Source organism: Crocodylus siamensis, chromosome 13 (genome assembly GCF_052110815.1).
Source record: "Crocodylus siamensis isolate JL-2025a chromosome 13, ASM5211081v1, whole genome shotgun sequence".
In the NCBI taxonomy this organism is placed as follows: domain Eukaryota; kingdom Metazoa; phylum Chordata; order Crocodylia; family Crocodylidae; genus Crocodylus; species Crocodylus siamensis.
In genome coordinates, this window is record NC_143407.1 from 1,197,853 (window position 1) to 1,216,700 (window position 18,848).

The 18,848-nt window shown below is 46.1% G+C and overlaps 1 protein-coding gene across 6 annotated transcripts in view; it reads left to right on the plus strand.

The window, feature by feature from the left end:
• Nucleotides 1–993: 993 nt before the first annotated feature.
• The window catches only part of ST7L (suppression of tumorigenicity 7 like), a 44,077-nt gene continuing 26,222 nt past the window's right edge, over nt 994–18,848 (plus strand). For 3 of the 6 annotated variants that reach the window (XM_090026491.1, XM_090026492.1, XM_090026493.1), the window contains exons 1-11: nt 995–1,321; nt 4,034–4,116; nt 6,195–6,357; nt 7,540–7,594; nt 8,306–8,421; nt 11,067–11,145; nt 11,796–11,950; nt 12,728–12,825; nt 13,807–13,921; nt 15,401–15,473; nt 16,273–16,375. In XM_090026491.1, the coding sequence (XP_089882617.1) occupies nt 1,102–1,321; nt 4,034–4,116; nt 6,195–6,357; nt 7,540–7,594; nt 8,306–8,421; nt 11,067–11,145; nt 11,796–11,950; nt 12,728–12,825; nt 13,807–13,921; nt 15,401–15,473; nt 16,273–16,375 (1,260 nt within the window). In that variant the 5' untranslated portion in view covers nt 995–1,101. Of the gene's footprint in view, nt 1,322–4,033; nt 4,117–6,194; nt 6,358–7,539; nt 7,595–8,305; nt 8,422–11,066; nt 11,146–11,795; nt 11,951–12,727; nt 12,826–13,806; nt 13,922–15,400; nt 15,474–16,272; nt 16,376–18,848 lie in introns of all 6 variants that reach the window. The other 3 variants (XM_090026495.1, XM_090026490.1, XM_090026494.1) reach the window with 3 other exon arrangements.

Here is an 18,848-nt window from a genome sequence, read left to right on the forward strand (position 1 = left end):
TAATGTGCGGTGAGGGCCGGACCTGCCAGGCAGGGCCCAGAGCACCTCTCAGGCTGGACGATGCTATCTGCAGAGCGGGCAAAGCAACAGGCCCAGCCGCTGCCGGGCGCAGCCGTGACTGGGCTCTGCTCCGGACCCGGGAAGGGGGATGGCGGCAAGCCCGCGGGGCCAGGCGTCCCCCTGAGTGGGTGCGGCGTGGGCCCAGGCCCTTCCCAGGGTGGCTGCCGCCGGCCGACCACCGCCTGGTCGTGGTGCTTGCACGCGCGCCACGTTGCCAAGACAACCGCGGAGCGCTGAGGACAGACCGAGGGGAATGGGCTTGTTCAGACTGCAGAAGGGAAGGCTGAAGGGCCCGGAGGGTGGATCTGGACTGTTCTCAGTGGGGACAGACAACAGGACAAGGAGCAACGGGCTCACGTTACAGCAAGGGAAGTGGAAGTTGGATATTAGGGAAAACTTCCTCACTCAGAGGGTGGTGAAACACGGGGACAGGCTCCCCAGAGAGGCGGTGAGTCTCCATCCTGGGACGCGTTTACGACCTGGGTAGACACAGCTTTGTCTGGGATGATGTGGCTGGGGCTGGCCCTGCTTGGAGCAGGGGTGCGACTGGATGCGACTCCCACGGAGAAGGGTCCAACCCTCATTTTTATGTGATGATATCATTGCTCTCCATGGGGCAGATGGCAGCACAAGGGACAATGGGCTCCAGCTGCAGCAGGGGAAGTTGAGGGTGGAGATGAGGAACAACTTTCTCAGCAGGAGGGTGCTTTACTAAACACCTCTGGGGACAGCTTTATCTGGGACGAAGTAGCTGGGGCTGGCGCTGGTGCTGCTTGGAGCAGGGGACTGCACTAGATGCGACTCCCAAGGAGAAGGGTCCAACCCTCGCGTCTCTGCAGTGAGACGATTGCTGTCCGGGGGCACACGGCAGCATGAGCGGGAATGGGCTGCAGGACAGACTAGGGCTTGGCTGGCTCGGGCTCACGAGGAGCAATGGGCTGCGGCTGCAGCAGGGGATCCCGCGCGGTGCGGGAGACGAGGGCGCCGCGGCCACGTGCACCCCCGGAGCCGGCGCGGCGAGGGCCGATTGCGGCGCTGCCTATGGAGGCGCTGGCCGGGCTGCGGCTGGCTCCGGCTGCCGTGCCCCCGCCCTCTCCCTCTCGCTCTCGCTCTCCCAGGGTTCCCGGCTGGGCCATGGCGGAGAGCGGCGGCGGCGGCGGGGAGGCCAGGTGGCGGCGGCGGCTGCGGCGGGGGGCGGCGGGGCTGGCGGTGCTGGCCGCCCCCGCGCTGCTCTATGCGCTGCGGGACAGGCTGGCGGCCGGTGAGGGCTGAGGGCCCCCGGGAGGGAGGGGAGCGGGGCTGGGCGCTGCCCTTCCCCCCTGGCAGGGCCCTGATGCCTCCCAGACAGCTGGGATGGGGGGACCCGCGTCCCCCTCGTCCCTGCACCCCTGCGCGCGTGGCTGCAGCAGGGGCTGGCCCTGATTTGCTCTTCATGCCAAGGCTGAGAGGAGGTTTCGGGGACAGGCCGTGCGTCTGAGAGGCGCCCACTCTCCTGCCACGCTTGGCAGTGTTCACCTCGTCCTGCTTTGTCCCCTGCTGGTTTCCAAAGATGCTTATGAAATACCACGATGTGTGCAAGGCAGATGGCTCCCTTGGCGCTGAGGAGAGGTTGAGGCGGCCCCCGAAAAAGAGGGGTTTGCTGTGTTTCTAGGGTGGCCGCCATAAAGGACGTTCTGGTTTTCTTCTGCTCTGTTGATACAAAACCCAACACCTCTATGCCCTCTATTTTAAGAGAAAAATAGAGGGCATAAGGGCGTATGGTTTCATATCTATGGAGGACAGCCACCCCATGTGTTCCTGAAACCACGTGTCTCGCTGTTCAAAGGGCCTCCTGTGGTTATGGGGTGGCACATGGGTATGGCCTTACTGGCAGCTGCTTTCAGGCTCACCCCACCAATCCTGCACGTATTTGGGGGGCAGATCTGACTCTGCCGCGTGTCCTTATTGCATGTGGAACCAGAAACATATCATTGGCCTGCTTTCGGGTTTATTTGAGCTACTGTAGATTGTCTTTATGAATCTGCACGTAAGGTCATTGGCCACGACCGCATACAGGCTTCCCAGCACCCATGGTTTCGGCTCGGTTTGGGGTGTCACCTGGTGTACTGGGGGTTATTGGAAAGCCTAAACGCTGTATGGCACCCCACCGCCATGCTCCTTCTAGTCTGCTTTACTGCCTGCAGACAAGAGTAAAATTGCCTCGATAGGTTGTTTCTGAAGACGTAAGAGTCTCTGAGGTGTAGGAAGCGCAACACCTATCCAGGCTAGCATTCAGAACGGTGCAGCAAAAAGGGACGTTGCAGGAGTTTTCTAGGTGAAGGTCTAGCAAAGGGTAAGGGTTTCATGACATTGCAGTAGTCGTAAGTATGGTTAAAAATTGAAGGGATGCTGGATGGCCGTGTTTGTGGCTGAGCTCACAAGGCTTCAGGTTTATTATCATCAGCTGCTTCTCCTTCCCCTCTTTAATGGGACAGGGGTTGGTTAATTATGACCTGGGCCTGCTGCTTAGAGTTCCCTGTTCTGCCTCGTCTCAGAGAGGCACTTCCACAGTAGAGAACGCGGTTGGGTCTTTAGCCCAGGGGATAGTGTCTCTTTACAGGCATGAAAGAGCTGTTATTTTTGCAGATCATCTTTTGCCACTGTGAACTCTGATGCAGGCATGTGACTTTCCAGTGAAAGTCAAAGATGCTCCTCCCAGGACTGTTGCCTCTTTATTTGAGACGTTGGAGTTTGTGCTGCTGCAGTTCTGCCTGTTTGCAACGCAGCAGACAACTTCTCTTTTCAGGGACTTGTTTCCTCGCGTTTAAAACATTAGCTGATGGTAAGGAATTGATGCTTCAGCGTTTTGATCAGAAGCTGAATACAGGAGTTGATTGGAGCTGGAAGAGCTATGCTGTTACTATATAACAGCACGGTCTAGAAAACATTTTTTTTCCCCTTAGGCTCTTTCCAACCTTATCTCTTTGTCCAGCAGTTGAGACTTGCCTCTCTTCCTGCAGGTGTATTTCTCCCCTTTTTTGAAGGTAAAGTGACCCTTCTTGCCAATCCCAGCTGTTAGCTATTGTTTAAATAAGGTTTTCAGTGTTTCTCAAAGCTGTTTTCAATCTGCAGCTTCAAATGCAGCCTGACCGTTGAGCCCCGAGTGCTAAACAGGCTGTGGGTGTGGCACAGCTCCACTAACTGGAGACCTATCTGCCTCTAGCTTTCTCCCAGTTGCAGCTTCTCTGCAGGACTGGATTAGGGTTTAGAAAAGTACGTTTTCTCCTGAGTAGCAGTCTGAGAGACAGTATAGAAACACAGAGGACAGCTCTTCTGTTTCAGTGGTAATGGATAAATAAAGGCTGGGGTGTGCAAATCAATGACTGCACGGTGTGACTTAAACGCGTTCACTTTTGGCATGCTCTTTGTTGCAGTTGGATGTGGGATCCAGTAGCCCTTACTGTTGGTTCTCAGTGGCTGATGGCGTGCTGGACAAGACCATGTTCCTTTTTTCATCAGCAAACTTGTTGAGACTTACTAGAAACTTGCATCAGAGTAGTACTGACTGTTTTGGAATTAAATCTGTGGGGTCTTTCTAAAGGCCATTTCTCATTCAGTAACTGTGCAGCTTCTGAAAGCCTTCCATGCCATAGCTGGAGTGCTAAACTTCTGACTCTTTAAGATTTCTTGAAGTGCTGTAATTATTGCACCTCACCAAGCTGTATAATGACAGCTGAAATGCTAGCTGTATTTTGGGACAGCATCCTCTGTTAGCTATCTTAGTTCTTGTCTTTCAGCTTGCTGTTGTCTCCTGTCTGTGAAGTCACCAAGGTCCTTTCAAAACTCAAGTGACGTGTGTGTTTATATATATATATATATATATATTGTGTGTATGTACGTAATATGCTATATATGGTTGTTTATGTTGCTTTCAAACATCGTTTGGAGTTTTCCAGTTCTGCCTATTGACTTTTCTGTTCTTTCCTCTTAACAGTGACTGTGTTCTTAAGCACTTTGACCCCCAAATTCTACGTTGCACTTACAGTGACTTCATCTCTTATATCTGGATTGATACTTGTAAGTAGCTTCCTTTTTTAATTAGAGCCTTTGCACACCTCATATTAAGGTGAGGACATGGTAAACTGTCCTGTTCTCTGGTCAGACTCTAGGTGGTGCCTTTGTACTGTTATAAAACAACACAAAACAAAAAAACCAACCTCAACAATGTCTGACATTGTATTTTAAATGCCTCTCTATCAGATTTTCCACTTCGGGAAGGTGAAGAGGATAGTCTTGGAAAAGTAACTCCTCCTGGATCTGTTTTTTTCCCTTAGAATTTAAGCCTGCTTTGAGGATACATAAGGAAACTATGCAAATCAACAGCAAAAGTTTAAAGCCCTCCTTGTTAAGAGCAAATTGAAATTTTACATCTCTCCTAAAATCTCTCCTAAACCAGGCAGGTCAGAGCTCAGATTCCCACAGCAGCCTTGACTTTGTTCCTTTGCCCGTATGTTTAATAGCATGATCCTGTCATAGGATAATAACTTGGTGTTGGGCCCAGTCATAAATGTTACGTGTGTGTGCCTGTCACGGTAGACCAGAATACAATGCTTGGTATTGCATTAACTGGTTGGTACTGTGTGTCCACTGATACGGGAATGTCTCTTAGAAGACCCTGGAGTCATGTACATGTGAAGTAGGCAGTACTGTGGCTTCCAAAGCACCCTTCATGTCATGTTTTCTGGGTCCTGTGCTCATTTCAGCCTCTGTTTTTCAGGCCATTTTCTTTATTTTAGAGGGGGGAAAGCTCAGTCCCTTCCCCAGTGGGTACTGCTTATTACAGATCCTTTCAGCTGGCATGTACTGGTTCTGCTCTAGCTGCTCTTGGCATTCCATCACTTCAGGGAAGGGAAAAGCTTGCCCTGATGTACCCATTTTCTAGACGACTAGACTGTCGTGCAGTGTGAAGGCTTATCTAGCACTCCACCAGTATGGCATTTGCTAATAAGCAACTGAAGCGGGGGGCGGGAATGGGTAGACCTAGGGTTGCAAGAGACCATGCTCTTGCTGAGCTCTGGAAGATGCTCAACCTTACACCTTCTGTGGTGATCTTCCCGTCTGGTTTGTGGGCAGAGACCTGCCTGCAGGATTGGGGTCTTCCAGCACATTGTCTTCCCCAGCTACTAAACCCAGTTACTGGCATGTGCAAATGCTGGGCTTTTTATGGTCACTTTTGGTGACTGATGTGTGGTTTAAAAACAAAACAAAACAAAAAACTTATGTGGAGGGAACTTTGTTTATCACGGCTTCAGGCAGAACGTTGTTTAGGGATTTGGGAAAGGCTGCGTGAGAAAAGGGAGATGGTTTTCTGTAGCTGCTGTACATGATTAAGACGCAGGGGAAAAAATCCCTTATTTAATGAAAAAGTCAATTTTTGTTGACCGTTAAAATTCATAAGTGCTGGTAAGATTTCACAATAGGGGCGCCATGGGTCTGGATGTGGCTCATTTCTGCATGCTGATGGAAATACCCAGATGGAATAGTCAAAGGTAGTTGTCTATTCCAGCGCCTGGGGCTTGCAGGACAGAAATTCCTTTGCAGGCCTAAAGGAGGAGAGAGAAACAAAATAATACTCTTGACCTTAAACTTCTGGTAACTGAACTAAATTACAGGCAACACTGCAGCATGCAACAGGAAAGACAAAAGGGAGAGTTTAAAAATGGCATTCTAAAGGTGCATTTTGCAGCCTGAGACCAGGGTCGTGCCCATCCTATAGTAAGCTGTCTTTAGCTACATGCTGCAGGATCCAAATGCCCTGCCCTGCCCTGCCCTGCCCTGCCTGCCTGCTGGAAGTGTTTGAGAAATTTGTACGTCTTGGGGAGGCAGTATGAACTAGTGTCTGGCTCAAAAAGGACAATTGTCTTCAGGTTATTTTTTTCCTTGCATGTTCCATGTGGGAGACTCATGCGTGTCTTGTTGGGTGAAAGGAGATAAAGATCCTGTTCATTTATATATAGAGAAACGCTGTCTTTCATCGTGTGCGAAGGGGGGCAGTCTTTGTGGCTCGGAGGTCTGTTTTGTCTCTAGCGCGTGTATTGGAAACCTGTTGTTTAGTGGAACAGCTGGGTTCAGTGTTCCTGTCTTTCCCCTTCCAGGGTTTTGAATGGTGGTACTTCCGGAAGTACGGCACGTCTTTCATCGAGCAGGTGTCAGTGAGTCATCTGAGGCCGCTCATTGGAGGAGTGGAGAACAGTCCTCCCACGCCAAGCTTCCCAACCAGCAATGGGGAAAACGAGACAAACAGGCAGAACTTGTCAGGTGATTGTCAGCATGTCTCTGCGGTCTCCCTTGCATGCAGGAGTGCCTGTTCACGCTGGCTGGCTGGCTTTTATCTGAATGCTTTTGGCTTCACACTAGTGACCATAGGCACAACTGGAGAAAGATGGTCTTTCCCTTCAGGCAATCGGAAGGGAAGTCGCAACACGAGAGGGAGGCAGTGGTGGAAATCAGTTGAGTAAAATTCAGAGCTGCTCTGTGAATACTGCCACGTCCATTAGCACTCCTAAAAGAAAGGAATTCTTTATGTTGTAGGTGGCAGTCTGTTTAAGTGCATAGCCTCAGGACTGAAAAGAGCTTTGCATTTATCCTGAGTATGTGCTTATCCAAACTGAATGTAAACAGTCACTTCTGGTTAAGGACGCAAGGCTGTCAATGCTGTGGTAATAGCAGCCCTGTGACGGGCGAGATCCCTTAGTCTTCTACATGGCTTTAGCTGCCTGGTAAATTTAGCTCTTCTCATTTTGAAGGATCCTAAAAGTCCCTATCAGGGCTGCTTTGGAAGCTATGGAAATGAGGGGAAATAGCTACTGTGGCACTGACTAGCTTCCATCATTTTCAAAGCTTCTAGCAAGGAGCTCTTTGAAAGCAGTGAATTACAAAGCAGAGGGTTAGAGTTGGTACACGGCTATCCAGGATACAGCAATATGGCAAGTAGACTGTAGGGCTGAAGCAATGCGGTGTACCTAAGCAGTTTTTGCCCTTAATCAACATGCAGGTAACCAGAATCTGTTACAATGTAAGGAACAAAGGGGCTAGCATTGTGTTTTGCAATTAAGCAAATGATGCGCTTATTCAGGAAGTATAAGTGGAGTACAATGTAGAATTAAAAGGATGTAGAAAGAGTCTTTAAGTCAATAACTTAATGTCTTTAATGCAGAAAAATGTGCTGGAATGTCGGTTGAGTTGTCCCTTTAATAACAGATTTTTGCAGGCTGCAAAATCATACAACTTGAACGTTGCATAAAACTAACTGAAACAGTGTTTAATCCTTCCTCCAAATGCTTTTGTTTGCCAGGAATGCTGAAAACTTCTGAGTTTGCACAAGCCAAGGCCATCAGAAAGTGATCAAAGAATTCACATAAGTGAAGTCACATAGCTCCCCTGCGTAAAAGATGGGAGCTCTGATTCAGACTTGAAATCATGCTCTCTTTCATTTTGCAGAGTGCAAAGTGTGGAGAAACCCCCTCAATCTTTTCAGAGGAGCAGAATATAGCAGGTATTTGTTTCACTTTGTTTTCAGTGTAATGTCTAGCCGTGGCCTCCAACTCCAAACTTGCAAACAGCTTTTAGCTTGTTCACAGAACTCTCTCCAGCTGTGATTTGGGAGAACTTTGTGACTAAAAGAGCATCACACATAACTGCCTGAATTGATACCAACCCTGTACTGAAAAAGCATCTCCCCAGAGCTCCAGGCATCTTCAGCGCATGTTAAAAATGTAAATATTATTGCAAATAGAAGTAAATCGAGTAGCTTCTTCAAAATAAATAACCACTTCGGTACTTGCCATACTCCTCTTCCCCAAAACATTAAAAAAAAATTACAGCTTTGCTGCCTGCTTTGAAAACTAGTGGAGTTCAGCCATTTCATCCCAAAGGGCGAGTCCTGCATTAGCATACCCCTTCATGCTGAGGTGAGGTAGCACAAAAGCTCTTGCTGCCTGTAGCAGTAATACTATTGCACAGGAAGAGCAGCATTTGTCCAGCAGGCAGTTCCCAAGTCTTCTAGGGCTTTTGGATTAAAAATGCACCTGGAAGGTCCTTATGGGGAAGCCTTCTCCCAGCCAGTCTGGGCCACACAATACCCATGTTATTCTGGTTAGACACTCCACATAGCAATACATTGTTCCTGAGTATCTCTGATGTCCCACTTGATATTCGCATTTACCACCTGTTCATCTAACTGGGAGCTCTTTATGTTTTGCTTAAGGTACACCTGGGTAACTGGGAAGGAGCCACTAACATACTATGACATGAATTTGTCTGCTCAGGATCATCAGACCTTTTTCACCTGTGATACAGACTCTCTTCGGCCTTCAGATACAGGTACCGGTGTTAGCCACGTGGCCTACAGAGAGGTCAGAATATCTAAAGTACGTTTATAAATGCTCACTTGAAGGTGGTTCCAGCTACTGTGTGAAACCTTGTAAAATAACAACTGAATCCTGCTAGCTAGAGAACATGTGCTTAGCAAAATGCCCCTGAGTTTAATCTGTCAGCTTAAAAAAACTCCTGAGCTTGTCCCAGGCTACACAGCTGCTTGGTAGCAATGTTATTTGCTTTTCTTTGGCTTAGGTCTCCCAGCTGTTAAATGGGGATGATATTGAGCTTAACCTCTAGGACTGAGGTGAGATTTTTACCTTGGCAAAAGTGATCAGAGCCTCAGATGAAACATGTGCCAAGGATGGACGTATCCTAATAGCGATCTGTAAAGATGACCCACCTTTGGTGAAAGCTTCTGGGGGTGATCTGGTGTTGCAATTTGATTTCTCCTGAGAAATGGCACTCCAGTGGGATTGTGCTTCCCGCTTTGCTGGGGGGTGGGGATGGGGGGGGGCAAGTGGGGAGGGAAGGGGGTCCGTTGGTTCAGAACTGACGCGGCAGGAAAAATACCAATTGTGCTTCCAGCCTTATCGGATTCCTTGAACCGGCCAAGATGGACCCTTCCTAGGCTGCGATTTGATGAAGGCTCAGCTCCAGATGCTATGGCTACATGAAAACAGATGAAATCCTTGGCCGTATAGCAGGTTACAGCTCTGCAGGAATTTTAGACTAGATAGCAGAACTGCGACTAATAAGAGAAGTGGTGAAAGACTCTTGTGTTTGTTTAATTTATAATATTTTCAAAAGTTAGAAGACTTGTCAGAGATTCTTTTCTACCAACTTCTTATTAAACTGGTTGCCAGGGCTCTCGTAGTGGCTGTCCTTATGACTTTGTAGAAATAAGCTGTGCCCCAGAGTTTGGTGAATTTATTATGTTAAGCTATCTTCACTGGTGTGAAACTCGCTGGGCATGTCTACGTGCGCAGTTAATGCGGCTGAATAAACTCTGGTGCAATTTGAGCCAGAATAAACTAATCCTAACATCACTGTTTACACGTACGTTTAAGCATGCTAATTTACTCCGCTGTTGGATACTGCCTGTGTCTGACAGGACTGTCCTACTCCAGACTAAATTTAGTGTATTGTGCCCTACTTGTACAGCTGGTGATGCTGTACTATGCAGCAAATTAGTCTACTGCACAGTAAAGTGCATGTTTAGACGCACCGATTGTGCATCAAATGTTTTTAGGGACAGGCATAAACAGGCACTTATGAAATCATTTATAAAACTTGGATTATATTTTCCATGGGTGTAACATCTTTAAACACGATTTTCTTTGGGGCCCTTGCTAAAGGATAGTGCTGTCTTCTAAAATGTATTGTGATGATGCAGTATTTAGCAGGGAAAGCATCCCTTACCTGGCTATTGTCAGATGAGGTGCTAACTCTTCCCAGTGTCAGGTTCAGGAAGCATTAGTTGTCAGCTAGCTAGTGACATATTTGATGTGAGGAATATGTTTTTGTTGCATGACTGGAATATATTCGTCTCATTTTTGAAGCCAAGACTAATATTTTGTTTCCAAAGGAAAACTCAAACATTTTCCACATTATTCTTGTTGGACGGTTGAAGGTTTTGTTCCAAAAGAAACATGTATAGATTCTCGTTTTCTTATCACACTTGAGATAGGCCAGATATTGAATTCCATGAACATGCAGTTCTGGAGCCCTTTCAGAAACGTTTGGTCTGCAGGCTAATTCTGCCGAGTTAATAGTAGCAGCGAGAATGTTCCTTTGCTCTTGGATAAAGTAGGCTCCAAAGTTAGGGTCTTGCTTCGTCATAGTAGAGACTGACATTTTCCAGAGAGGAGCTCTGTTGAATTGATCTCTCCCCAGGCCTCCTCATGCTGTAATTCTTTCACAGAAAATGGTAATTCAGACAAACGGCTCAAATTGAAGCATAGTTCAGATAAAGAGCATGTTGAAGCCTTCATGTATTTTTAGCTGCTTCATAGCACCTTTCAACAAGATGATAAGCAGTAACTGAATTTTGAGTTGGCTGCAGTACACGCTGTCATTTGCTGGTGCTTGCTTTCTAAACCAGACTTAAAGAAGAATTGCTTAACCCTTTATCATCTATTAAATAATCGCTTTCAGTAGGCATTTAAGGAGTTAGACAGCTGCACGAGTAAATTCAATCCTTGTCCATCATGCTTTTTAAAACAAAGGGACGGTGGATTTAAAAAGATTCTGTGGGGGTCTGCACAGGATGCACATGCGATAATTTTGTAAGGCCATCCGTAAATGCTTTAAAATCGGCATCGGTTGAGGAATTGCGCATGTATGCCCATACTTGTGTAAGCGGTGCTGATTTGCACCTGCAACTCGAAGGTTTTAAACAAGCAGTGAATGAGCTGCTCCAATATGTCATGCTCCTCTGTTGCTGCTGCCCCATCAGAACTCAAATATCCCTTTTGCTGTCTGCCTCTCTCGAGGGAAGAGTAAACCCATGTTCCCAAACTGCAGGTAAATGTTAATCAAGTGGAGCAGGTATGTAGATGGCAAGCATTACTCCTTGAAAACAGAATGGATAATGAAGTATTTCTTGGACGGTTCTGGACTTGATCTGCCTTGAAATGTTTTCCCAACAGTTATGCAGAAGGCATGGCGCGAGAGAAACCCTCAGGCCCGGATCAAAGCAGCACATCAAGCTTTGGAACTAAGTATTGAGTAAGTTTGGAGTCGGTGAAAACGCTCTGAGGTTCTGACCTGAGAAATCCAAGTGTGTGACGTTGGACTCCGTCACTTTCTTTTTAGCTGTTTAGAATGAACGAGATTAAGCGTCTTCAAATATTTGAAAGCTTTTACTGCGTGCCTCAGAAATAATTGAGTATTTATTAGCTATGTTGCAAAATTGAGCTCGTATGTACATGGCTTGTAGCCTATTTCTTTTTTTTTTAAGACCGTTTTAGAAGAAGACTTGTTTTTTTGAAGTTAAACAGTAAATCTCAACGTGTAGTCTTCTGCCATCGCAACACCATGCCTATTTTATAATGATGTTGTTCTCAGTGTTAATGTTCTTCTGGGTTTTGTATCCGCACAAGCCATTGTAATGATCGCCTGGTCTGTGCTCCTGTAACATGGGCGAGGGACCTAGACTGTTCTAGGAGCTAGCCTGTCCTCAGTGGTGGCAGATGACAGAACAAGGAACAATGGGGTGGTTCATTTCAGTAGCAGTGTGTTTCCTTAGTGCTTGTTCATGTACTAAAAAAAGGACTTAAACCTAACCACTTTTAATGCTCTTCTGTGCTTTGCAGGACACGTCTGTCACCGAGTTCCTTTTGAATATTTTATGGTTTTCTTTTTTGTTTCTATTACAGCTGTGCCACTGCATATGTCCTCCTGGCTGAGGAGGAAGCAACAACCATTGTGGACGCTGAGAAATATTTTAAGCAGGCGCTGAAAGCAGGAGAAAGTGTTTACAGAAAATCTCAGAACTGCCATTCCCAAAGCCCCCAGCATGAAGCACAGCTTAGTAAGCACCTTTGAACTGAATCCTTAAACGGACTTTATTGCGTAAGCGTAAAAGCAAAATGAAAAGTGGGATCTTGTTTTTGGAGCAGCTGTGGACTTCACAGGGTTCAGTCAGTAGAACCATGTTTAGTAGTTATGCTGAAATGCAGTTACAGATTGCTAATGATGTTGCGTGGATTTCATGTGGCTGCTGCATCTGTGTAAAGCTAGAAAAATATCAGTAACAACATGTAATCATCAGAGCAGCAGATGTGAGGACCAGAGGTCTGAGATGGGCCTCAACTAACTCATGGTAGCGTACCTTAAATGCCTTGAGGTGCCTGGTAGAGGCAAATAAGAGTGATTAGAAGATGGTTAATGATACCTATCACCACGGCTCACTGGGGTTACTTTATCTAGCAAATTGGAAGAAGCTCAAGTGTTATCATGTGATGGGCATTTGGTAATACAGCTGTAATGAATTGTGGGTTGGGTTTTGGCAAGATGCAGGTGATTATTTTGCATACTTGTTCTCTCGGCAGCTAGGTGGGGAAAGGCTGGTGAGCACTCTCTCTTTAAGGGAGTACACTGTCCTGTCATCCCACCTTTGGAAAGAGATACCAGCAGCCTTCCCTTACCATCGCCCCACAACAGTTCTTTTTATGAGTAGTTTTCTACAACTTAGTACATTAGATTCACCACTTGTCATGCAACTTTCCAAGTCTTTTCCTTGTTTAAAATAAATGATTGACAATGAAAATGTAGTGTGTACACTAAATGCTTTTCTTTTCTTAATCAGGAAGAGACACTAATGTTCTGGTGTATGTGAAAAGGAGACTAGCTATGTGCGCAAGGAAACTTGGAAGAATAAGAGAAGCAGCAAAAATGATGAGAGATGTAAGAGTTTGTTTTGTGTGTTTGTTGTTTGTCTGAATCGTTAGATTAAAACCAACTATGTTGGAAGTGATGGAGCAGTTAGTTGTGATGAGTTTTGGATGAGATCTGCGCGTTGGCAATCAGACTTTTGTTTTCCCTATCTGTGAAGTGCACACATGCATGTGTTCAGTTTGGCCTTTGATTTCCCATCATTCTTTGATGGAGAATTATCTTGCCAAAGCAGCTCAACATACTTTGTCTCAGTTCATCTTACTTCTTTCGCTTGCCTGAGGCAGATCCTAAGTTATTTTTACACAGACGTACATTACTGACCAAACCAACCACTTTGAGATGGTAGCCAGGTAGGGCTGGGAGCATGTTGTCTGAATACTTGGGCACCTAGTGTACCAGGCAGATGAATATGGAGCAAATTAAAGTGGTCTCTTCTAGATGGCCGGTGTGATTCAGTGCTTTTTATGCTGCCTTCGTGTCTGCACATAGTGCTGGAAGGCCTTGGGCCAGTCGTGGTATTTGCCTAAAGAAAGAAGATGGCTCTAGGGGACGTCAGTCGTCATACCACTGAGGTTTTTTTGTTGTAAACAATTGTATTGAATTTTATCGGAATTGCTACGTGATTTGTTAAGCAAAGTAATTAAGTTTATCTGGATAGTTATCAGCTCCAGGCTGCTAAGCTTAATTTATGGTGGTTGTGAAGCACTGACCCGTATAGCCCTGGGAAATGGGTATTCTTTTCACATTTTGTTTTGGAATAGTTCACAGATGATTTTTGTTCTGTTTAAGAGGTGAAATACAAGTACGTGTCTGTAGATTATACCAGCAGGAACAATTTATAAGAACTAAGATGCATGGTTCAGCAGGTCACTTTCCTGTAGCTTTCCAGAGGCAATCTGATTAAGGACTTGACTTCTGCATACAGTGATTTCTGTTTTCAGATGAAGTCTTTTGAGTGAGGCAAAGGCATTTCTCTCTTCTGATTTGCAGTTATTGAAAGAGTTTCCACTTTTCAGTATGCTGAATATCCACGAAAACCTCCTGGAGGCATTACTGGAATTACAGGCTTATGCTGAAGTCCAGGCAGTTTTAGCCAAGTATGATGGTGAGTGACCGTTTTTTATAAAGCATAAGAATGCTCCTTTCAGCTATTTTGCACCTTAACGTAGATAAAGCCTGTAGCTCTCGCTCTGTTGCCTTCCACTCTGCTCTGTGCACAGGTCACATCCCTCTGTATAGAGGGGGCAGAATGAGCCCTGGCTGCCTCTTTTCTGACCTCCCCCAGAACCTGTATTAAGCCGATCCATGTTTCAAACCCTCACATGTTGCTGGGCGGTGCCTTTCACGTTGTCCTCGGAGCCGTACCCCTTACCTCACTGCCACAGCGTTCTTCCTGGTCAGGGGACCAGCCTGTGCCTACCCCAGGCCCCTTGCCAATATTTTCAGTGAATCGGCTTCAGAGTGGAGTTTGTGGGAACTTTTCCTCGCTCCAAGCAGTTGGAGTCTTGTCTGTGGTGCTTCTGTTGCCCATTGCTCCAGGGAATGAGAGACTTGAGGTCCTTGCCAAAACCCAGGGCCCCCTGTGCCTGGCCCCTGCCAGCAACCGGCTGCTATTATTCGACCACCCGTGCTGCACTGTGAGGGTTTTTTCATTAGTGCAGTAAAGTGTTTACCTGTCCGTGGGATTTCAGTTTTGACCTCAGAGGGGTGGACGCTTGCGTAGAGAGGGGTGCCGATTCCTTTGAAACATCTGGAACGACTAGGATGAGCTTCGCAGAGCTGGGGGCTCGGAGAAACTTGTGAGAAATCCTTCCCATATGGTACATACCAGATGCTTGGCTGGCTTTTCAAATGGCTGACAAGCCCGGGAGAGGGTTTAAGAAACAGGAGTTGTCCAGTGGCATGCATAGCCTTGTATGCAGGAATTTGAGAACCAGACTTTTTTTCTATTGGTAAAATACCTTGCACTGCAGAGTGTTAACTGCCTTGTGCCTAAAGACACCATCAGGTGAAGTTTGGTTCTAGTTTTAGGCTTTCTATAAATCACCTTCAAACCAATCATGGCTTTTTCTCCATGGGATTAAGAAAAAGAAAGCAAATAATTTGTATTTTTAGTTGAAAACTCTCTGGCTGGGTTTAGTCCTGTCTAAAAGCATTCTGCTCATGTACGTGGACTTGACAGCAACGTTGTGAAGAAACTGGCTAGTCTAAGGTGAAGGTAAAAAAAATTGTTGTAAATGTTTTTGCTAGTACTAAAACTGGTAAAGACGCTTTCTGAGAGGATGCGGGTCACCAACGTCTTGCTATGTAAACTGGGTTTACAACGTCATGCTGGATGCATTCAGAAACTGCTGCAAATCCAGATCCTGGAAAATGAGAGGATTTTTCTGAAAATATTTTGGGGGGCTGGAGCAAAGCAGTTTAGGAATTGTAAGTTTTTGACTCAGAACTGAAATGTTCCAGATGTTGAATTTACTGTATGGGCCTTCCCAAATCGGAATCGGTCAGCTCAGAGGAGACGGACTGAAGACGTTGGTCTGACGTTTGAGTTTCTAAAGTTAACTAACTATTTATTGTGCCCTAGACATCAGTCTTCCAAAATCGGCAGCAATATGTTACACAGCAGCACTGTTAAAGGCCAGAGCTGTTTCAGAAAGGTAAGTGAATGCCCAAACTGCTGAAAATGATAGCTTGGTGCTGCTCATGGATTGATGAAAAAGCCTAAATCCAGTGTGGTGTTTACCTCTGAAAACACTTTTCTGTGCTCATGAGTCAGTTCCTGGTTCTCTCCCCCACTACTGCTCCTTTGTTTCTCTTAAAGAATAAACTGTCTGCAGGTAGTTGAGCAGAGGATCTGATCGTGGGTGTCCAACACTCCCGGATTTCAGCTGGTTCACTCTCCCTGAGCATCCGCTGGAATGGGGGCGGGGGTGGAATTTGGGTGCCTGACTCCACGCAGGAGATGCAGGCTGGTGTTTTGCAGTGTCTAGCTGCTGCTCACTACATCTGGTTATCTCTTCAGCTAAGTTTAGCATTGCCTCTTAGCTTATGTCATCATAACAGACTTACAACAACAATCAAATGCTGGTTCTTTCAGTCCAGCTCCCTCTCCAGGCCTCAGCAGGATGAGTGACTAGCATGACTTTCTCTCCTCAGTTTTAACTTCTCTAGTCACGCTGCAGAGGAAGATCTTTCACAGTGCCCTGCAGTTGCCAGAAGTTTTAAGATGTCTCAGCCCCCTAGCAATGAAGACATTTAGTTACCTGCAGTATTTAGTGGCACTGTGGGCTAAGCCGTGTTGGCCCAAACATCTTTATTTCTTTTATTTACAAATCGGACACCTCTTCCAGCAGTCTTTATTGGAGTTCAACAGACTCCTTTCTGACAGGTTTTGGTCTACAATATCATTTTGGCTTGCATTTCCCTCAATTTGTTCAACTTGGGTTTCCACTACAGGTTCTCTCCAGAAACAGCCTCCAAGAGAGGTCTCAGTGCAGCAGAAATAAATGCTGTGGAGGCGATTCACAGGGCTGTGGAGTTTAACCCTCATGTCCCAAAGGTAAGGGCTGTTTCTTTCTCTCTGGGTCCACTTTACCTCCTTAACTAAGATAAATCGCCTTCTGCAATAGCTGTAGAATTTATATGTGCTCACCTCTGTGGATCATTTAACTGCTTCTCTTTGACTGATGAAGTAGGCCAAAGATTATTCATGTAAAACCTGAGGCTACTTGGAAATCCTGGGTTGTTTGAAATGATGGCCTTTATCGCTACTAGCTGATACAGTTAAGGTTACCAAGACAGCTGTTTTTGCATATCTCTATTCTCTGTTTCTTTTCCTGTTTTTTTCCCCCTTGCAAGCACATTGTCCAGAGCAGTTTCCCAAATCTCTCCTCCAAGGCAAACTGTAGCAAGTGTTTGGCAGTGAAGTATTTTAGAGCACCTACCTCTGCAGCAGGAATTAATTACACACTAGAAGAAATCCTTCAGCTGCCAAGAAGCTGGAAGCCCTGACACTTCTGTGAGAAAAGGGATGAAGTTGGTATGTTTTCATGAGTTTCTGGCGTACGGAGACCTTTATAGCCTAGTGATTACAGGACCAGAGTAAGAAGGGTCTTGAGGTCGGATGCAATCTAGGCTACAGACTTGTAGGAATATCTTGGGCAAGTTCCTTCCCTTGCTTATGCACCACTCATTGCACCTGTGCATTGGTATAAGTAGCAGAAGCCTCTTCTGATTCCTTGGTTACTGTCTGCTTGGTAGAGAGCTTTTCCAGGCTTATGGCCCTAAACAGCCCCCTGGGCTGATAACCTCTCTGGACAACTGATCCCTCTTTTTCCTTTTACCCTCTACTTGATATTGCACATTCTCTGTAGTCTGTTTAAATAACAAGGCAACAAAATATCTGTAGACAGACTGGCTTAAGAAGTATTCTTTTGGCACTTTCTCCTTTTGGTTTTGGAGGAATTGTGTGTACATCTGTAGCTGTCCAGTTTGTTAAAAAAAGAAAACTTAGCTTGGTAGAGAGAGGTCATGATAATCTCTCCTGGCTGCAGGTTTGCTCCTAAATATTTTATTAGCTCTGGTTGCTTATACGGGGCTTTGATTCAGCAGAGTGAGTAATAGCTCCAACAATTCTAGGCTTAACTGTTATCCACCAAAACATGTAGACTGCTACATCATACTGGTCAAATAGAAGGGTCTTAAAAACTAGCAGCGTGTTTAAAATGTTGATACTTGGATGAGAACTTGTTTGTCTGGCCGTCCTTTGTAAACTATGTCGGTGCGGGGAGTACGCCTGCGAAGCGGAGGACGGACCCAGGACTAGGTTTCTCAGTAGAGCCATAAGAAACAGAAAGCTGGATGACGGGTACGTGTAGCCACGTGGCAGCAGAGGGTGCTCCTGTCTCGGCAGGATTGTGTGTCAAAGTATAGTGTTATCGCTGCATCCCTCAGCTGCATCCCTCAGCAGCTGTCAGAGCTGGCTTACAAAGCGAGTCCCTCTTGCTGCTTGACCTAACCTCTCCATTAGCACGGTCTTGTCTGTGCAGACCAGGTTTCTTTCTGTTGGCACCCTCTCCCTTACCGAGGAAACTTCCTTGAGGATGGCTGTAATTCCCACTGTGGCATGGGGATTAGTCATTTTTGTATTTACCTAAGGGTCGTGTTTGAAGGCCTGAGCTAGGCCTGTGTACTAGGCACTATATGACCCCCCCCTCCCCCTTTCCAAAAAGGGAACGATCAGTGCAAAAATGCTCGCTGCTGCACAGGAGAGCATGGCTGAGTGCTGTTGGAGATGCTGTGTCAGGCCACGGTGTGCACTAAAATGGGCATGAGAGTTTTTGGTCTCTAGAATCAGTCCCTGAAGCTGAAAGGTTGCTCTGAAGAGTAACTGCTCTTTTTATGTCAAAATACTTGGTTGTGAATCGTTGGCAAGAGAACTGAAGGTGATTTCAGGCCTTAAATTAAACAACAGCTTACGCTAGTTTCTTCCTTGAGCTCTTTTGCAACACAAATAAGACCTATTCAGTCCTGGGGACAGATTCATGTCTGGTGTGCCTTGAACTGGCCAGGAAGTTAAAACTCACCTGTGCTGCATGTCACTGAATCCTGTGCAGAACTTCTGCTCTGCTGGCACTGGGGATGTATACGATTGGTAGTCTTGAATGTGGAAAGATGGCTTTACCCTGGATCTAATCCCCTACAAAAAAACCACGGCGTCCCAGTCACAATTGCCATGAAGATGTGAATTCATCCACCCGCTCTGTTCTGTCTGCCTGTCCGGTCTAATAGAATGTGCACTGAGAAAACTAATTGCTGGGAGAAATTGCTGGTTGTTTGCATGACTGATCAAGAGTGTAGCAAGTTCATTTCAGACAGGTTTGTCTTTAGCCTCTGCCTTCAGGGGGGAAGAAGATTATAACACGTTGTCATTATCTGAAAGTCCCTTTACTTGGAGTGTCCTTCAGTTGCTTTGGAGCTCTCACGTTTCCCTTTAAGAAGCTGAATACACTTTTAATTTCAGGCTGCTGCTT